At 37.6% G+C, this 6,319-nt stretch overlaps 1 protein-coding gene across 1 annotated transcript; it reads right to left on the bottom strand.

The window, feature by feature from the left end:
- Positions 1–922: 922 nt before the first annotated feature.
- Positions 923–6,319, bottom strand: LOC144665838 (uncharacterized). Its single transcript, XM_078527126.1, has 7 exons — positions 6,060–6,319; positions 5,415–5,462; positions 5,089–5,300; positions 4,049–4,138; positions 2,823–3,138; positions 2,405–2,695; positions 923–1,467 (listed from the first exon to the last, which is right to left on the bottom strand). The coding sequence occupies exons 1-7, from the start codon at positions 6,184–6,186 to the stop codon at positions 1,097–1,099; spliced, it is 1,455 nt and encodes a 484-aa protein (XP_078383252.1). The 5' UTR covers positions 6,187–6,319; the 3' UTR covers positions 923–1,096.

The following is a 6,319-nucleotide window of genomic DNA, read 5'->3' as shown; positions in this document are numbered from 1 at the left end:
TATGGTGTTGCGCTTGCTCACGGCTCGCTAACTTTGCTTCGCACTTGTTTATGAGGTGTTAAAAGCAAATTTAGGGAGAAATTTACAAACTTATAATCTTTGAAAGTTAAAACGTTATCTGCTCTTAAAATTCTGTTATGGATAAAGTTTTTTTTTTCAAACGCTAACATAAATCCGCAATTAATCATTTTTGCCTGAGCTTGCGTCAGCTCGCGCGCGCAGGATTTGACAAGCTTGCACTAGCAGCGCGCGCGGTAATGAAACTATATGGAGCCACCTTAAAAGAATGTTTTTCTTGCCCACCCACTCACCCTCTAAGTTTCTACAGATAATGGATTTCCCCCAGAGTCGTGAAAGACCAGGTGAAGTCCGCCCTGAATGTTGCAAAAAAAGAAATCCAAAGTTATATTAATAAACTTAAGTAGGCTGCGTGCAGTCTCCTTCTTTACCAAGCGTGCGACGCGAAAAACGCAATTGTACACAAATCGGGATCGAGCAACGAGCAGCGAAGCCGTGAGCTGCTAGAAGCATGGGCGTGGATTGAAAGACAAAGAAAGTGATCGTCCAACAGTGTTCAGAGCTCGGAGTTGCCTTGCCACCAGTCCAACCTCGTTTTTCTCCGCATAATTTAAACTTTTCACAAGCAAGATTACAGGGACCAAAACCGACCGATTGCAGTCTAGAAATTAAGAAATCCAAAATTACTTAACAGTACAGCAGTTCCACCGCCGCGAATTAACTTCAAGGGATATTCTAAGGTTTAGGTAAAATTCTCTCCTGCAACTGAACTGATTCAGTGTTTATTTTTATTTATCTCTACTGTACTGTAATCGGAGAAATATTTTGTAAATTATTAAAGGTATAGTTTCGATACAGCTGCAAAAAAAAGAACACTGAACATTTTATGTGTTTATTTGCTCTTTATTTTTTTGTTCTCTTTCAACTCTTAACTTTACGAATGACATTTTTCCAGCAGTACGTAGTATATACTTATGATTAACACTGGTTATACGTCGGAAATGGAACCAAGAAATTATAGTGCGAGATACGTGGCACAAATTTAAGCTCAAGCTTAACTGCAACTCCATTTTCCGTTTTATTTATAATAAAAACAATAATGAACTTTTAAATCGCACATCCACTTTGCATCAATAAGTTCCGCACCTATTGGTCCAGAAACCTTGGCTGACTTGATGTAATAATCGTCACTGTCCCAGAAAAAGAATTCGCTTCTCACATGCATGCCTTTCACTTTCTGACACAGATGGGTGTTGGCCTTTACAAGCGCAAAAGGCTTGTCAGTTGGCAGAATAATTTCGTTTGTGGCGTATCCATCTGTACGGCAGCAGTACTCGATTATTGTTACTCCTCGGCCTTGGTTATAGACACCGTCTGGTATCTGACCGCTGATGCGGTTCTCGTTATTCTTGTATTCATCTTGCCACTTAACAGTTGCTTTCACGAAACCTGTGTTGGACAAATATGCCATAAATTATTTAATAAGAATAAATAAAGAAATTGCCGGTGACCTGTTTAATTGAATTTCCCATAAGGAGCATTGCCGTGAGCAAAAATAACGACAGCGTATGTGACACTTTGCAACTGGAGCTAAATAGTATGGAATTACTTGAGTATTTTGGCTTGCTATTGAAGTTTTAAAATTTAAAGCTGAGAAGCTGAATTAGATAAAACTTTACAAAATTTGAAACCCTGAAACTAGTCTAAAAGATGACCTTTTTACATTAAAAACAGAATGATAAAAGTTAAGTTAATTAGAAGGGCTATAAATTAAAAAACAAACAACGACTGTATACAATTACTATTTAAAAAGCTTTTTTCGATCTGTTCATTCTACACGCGGGCATATCTTCTTGAAATCCTAAGATTAAAATTGTGTTTGTTAAGCTCTGGTAAAAATCTATAGGTTTACACATTAAACCGTAACCTAAGCTCACGTTTTCAATCAGTACTGGATGACTACAGACAGATGTGGCAGTAAAAACGAAGTATTCTTTAAAACTATAAATCACTTTAAAGAGAGTTTGTTTCCCTTAAGTGTTACCATGCGCCTGAACAGTGTATGAAGGTATGTGTGTGCAAAAATCCAATCCTCTGTTTTTTAAATAAAAATCACCCAAACCATAAACCCTTAGATCTGAAACTAAATGCAAAGAAGAGATTGAGACAAAGAGTTCCACTCTTTGCTCAAAACCATAAGGCAGAAAGCCATAACGCGAATAGGCATCACGCAAAAAGGCATAATCGAAAATGATCAATTGCTAACATTTAATGAACTGTTCATTACTTAATTGCACCCAATCAAAATTAAAAGGTCCCTTATCATCATTATTTTGCCATATAATTTTCCCTAACATAGCCTTTGTGCTCGGTTTAATACACTGACCTTTTGGGCATTTCCCTTTCTTAAAGATGCAGTATCTTCCTTTAGGCCAAGGAAAGCTGTATTCAGACGTCTTATATTCTGTCTTCATGCAAAACCTCTGTTCCATGTTGTTTTTACCAATTTGTCCAGCCAAGCTATAGGGATTTGACCAAGCATTTCTTGAATTGCTATCTTCAGTATCATGATAACGCGTCCCCAAGTGCCAAAAGGATCCTTTAGGACATCCATAAATTGTCATGGGCAGACCATAGGTACCCAGTGGCCAAGTCAGAGGAATACGCACATCGGGATCTGAAAATTTTCGGAGAAATTCAATTACACAGGTTGCCGTTACATTTAGTAATGTTATTTATTATTATTATTATTATTATTATTATTATTATTTTGCTGTCAATTTCCCTTAATAAATTGATCATACCATGCGGATTTCTAGCTCCCTTTAGACTTGGATATTTCGTCAAGAGCTGTTTCACGTTTTCCTTCCGCTGTGCCAAATTCTCACATTGAAGTTGCTGGCTGAGGAGCCTGAAGTAACTAGCATTAAAAGCCTCGTCAATGGGAAGCAGTTTCAATCCAATAGGAGCTGGCTTGTTGGCTTCTCCGGAGGAGAATACCACCTTGTTCTTAGTTAATTCTGCTGAATCTTCACTGGATTCCTTGAACTTATCGAAGGCAACAGACAAAGAGGCACTTAGACCCATGTAACCACCCGACACAGACAATGTTGATCCGAACTGAAAACAAAAGCAGCAAATGCCGATTTTATATAAGTGTCTACTCACCTAAATAGAGCGGTTTTCACTTGAGTGTCGAAAGTAAATTGCGTTTGCTTTGGTTTTGCATTACTACGCTTAGTGATTGGCTTAAAAATCTCGCGCCACTTTCTCAGCCAATCTGGAGTAAAACCAAAACCAATCGTGACTAGCTCGCGCACGTTTTCTCGCGTTTTGTGCCAACTACATGTATTTGCTTCGAGTTTTGATTGGTTCACTGTATTGTCTGCGTCCTTTGTGATTGGCCAGAGTAATTACTTTGGTTTTGGTTTTACGACACTCAATTGAAAACTGCTTTAATTGTAATTACAACTGTTAATCCCCCTCAAAACATTGGAACCAAGAACATAACGCTTTACGAACAACACTAAATTTTCATAACTCTGACTGAACCACCAAATGTACGACATGTGTTGGTTTATTGAGGTGGGAGTAATACAAATGTTATCCCGTTTTCTACCGCGCCACCCACACTGTTGATGATTTTCATGTTGGACGAAGAGGCTGTCCACTGCTAGGCCTGTGTGTACTTCAGTCTGGAGATGAGCAAATACAGAGCTGATGATGATGATGATGATGATGATGATGAGGAGGAGGAGGAGGAGGAGGAGGAGGAGGAGGATGAAATGATAATGATAATAATAATAATAACCTTACCAGCATATTTTGCACAGAAAAAAGTTTAAGTTTCAAAAAATATTGTTCATTTGAGGTCCCAGCGTATATCGTCTCTTGGTTGTAGCTTTGACTATAAACAAATGTATGTTAGTAAATATCTTATGGAAATACGCTCAATACGAATTTGCAGTTTGTGACATTATCAGTCGCGTGAAAAGTTTTGTCGTTGATGATGACGATGATGATTTCTTACATTTTCCATGGCATACTTGGCAATTTCAGCGTAAGAACTTTCAAAGCGTTCCGTCCTCTTGTTGCCCAGTTCCACCTCCAAAACAATATCCTAAAAAAATGAACCAAACGGCTTATTGTGAAAAGTAGTTTTACTTTTCATAGCGGGCAGAATAAGCCTCGCTAATAGGCAGCAGTTTTGATTCAATAGGAGCTGTGATACCTGGTCATCTACGTTGGTGTGCAAAATAAAAAAAAAGGATCGAAAATGTAGTCCTATTGGAACTATTCCTAAAACAATAATTTAAGTTCAGTCAAAATCTTTATTTTACTCGAACGAACAGCGACGGTGGTTGCTTGACAGCTCTCGCGAGGGCTGGAAAATTAACCACAATACAAAAAGTCATATATAAATAACCCAGAAAAAGAGCAGTGTTTCTTTTTGAAATAACTGCGAAAATATTTTTGGGCTACTTAAAAATTTAAAAGCTCAATACGGAAGTCCTTTTGAGATCAGTATCTTGGCCATCGCTTCGCAGATGTGACACAATTTTAAATATATAGATTTTTGAGCACATCAAAGCTTACGCTGTCAAATTTTGTTGTTGCAGTAGAACAAAAAAGGTTTATTGCATATATTTGAAGATGAAACGTTGCTCTTTCGTTTCACGACATGTCGTGTCACGACGTCACTCACTACATAAGCGGCAATTAACAACTATTTACCGAAGTGGAGGGACGTGGCTAGTGGTTGATATTTAACGAGCCGCCAAGCGGCGAGGTAAATATCCAACACTAGCCACCGACACTGAGGTGAATAGTTGTTTTAGTATATACTCAAACAGTGAGATAAAATAGCGCGAAAGGATGACTTTTGACTAGTTTATTACGTTACCGAGAACAGTTTTCGTGTGTGAGTTGCTCGGGAGTGGATGGGAAGCAAGGATATTCGGAGTTTGAGTAGCCAATCAGCGCGCGCCAAAAACGCTATCTACTGTTTGAGTATATACTAATAGAAGCTATTCCGTGTAGGTAGTTTAAAGGGCAATTAAACACACTAACCGTTCCCCAATCATCAATGAATCTGAGGTAATCTTCCTGTTTGTACGTCTCAGGTAATGCACATACAGCAGAAGCAAACTCTTCTGTAACTGAAAAATTGTTAGCTCGAGCTAAGCCCAGCTGATATCGAGCTCTTCCATTATTGCACACCTTTTTGTTCTCAAAAAACACGTTCTTCTTTGTTTTTGTCTCTTTATTCACGTTGTCATATCCTGCAGGAACAAGAAAAAAAAAAGAAAAAAAAAGCAAGAAGTTTGTTAATCATGCTGACTGAAAAGTTTGATATAAGTCAGAGAAATTAACAAATGTTAAATTATTCTTCTTACTTGTACTTAGACTGAATGCGAAACTCCATAATCCTGAGTCGTAACTAGCTAAAAAAAGATAAAGAAAAAAAAAACATATGCAAATAAATGAACAACATAAGAAATCAAGCATACAAGCAAGCAAGCCCAAGTGATCCCGTTAATGTGTTAGTTTACTATAGGTAAAGGTATAGGTATAGGTAAATTTGTGTACACATCAACGACGTTTCTTATCAATTAAAAAAAAAATAAAAAAAATAGAAGCTTTTTAATAGGAATTTTATAAACGGCTTTGCATTTCACCAACTTCAGTGGCATTGGTTCAAATTTAATATGTACTTGTTTCAATTTTTACTTTTTTACCTATTTTTGCAAAACCATTAACACAAATCATACAAAACAAAGCTTAAATTACATTTAGTTACAAGTTACTTTTTGACTTGATAATGACTGTAAGTAAGGTCGAAACGTGAAATGTGTTTTAAAAATCTTTTAGAGTTTAATTATCTGGCAAAATCATTTCCAAGTTTATCAATTTATCCTGAGAGTGATCTGTCGATGTGCGTTTGGAGGAAGGTAACCAGAGTTTTCTCCTTGAAGGAAGGATATGAAAATTACACGCATGTAGGTAGATACATCAATTCGAACTATATCATTTGTACTCACTGCTGGCTTCCACATCAACCTTGAGTTTGTCTTGATAAGACTTGGTGCCGGAAAACATTTTGTGTGTGGTAGTTTCAACACAGGACGTGTGATGGGCATAGACAACCTGGTCAGGTACTTGGTACATTCCATCAGAAGAAGTCTTCTTTGTATTCCATGTCAGTCTGAGTATCTTTCTAGAGGAAAGCAGTCCTGGGTCGATGCCACCCTTTCCTTGGCCGCCTTCAGGATTTCCCTTAAGGATGTCGTAGCCAACACCT

Source organism: Oculina patagonica, chromosome 9 (genome assembly GCF_052425735.1).
Source record: "Oculina patagonica isolate OP01 chromosome 9, crgOcupat, whole genome shotgun sequence".
NCBI classification, from domain to species: Eukaryota; Metazoa; Cnidaria; class Anthozoa; order Scleractinia; family Oculinidae; genus Oculina; species Oculina patagonica.
This window is presented reverse-complemented; position numbering and strand designations above follow the sequence as displayed.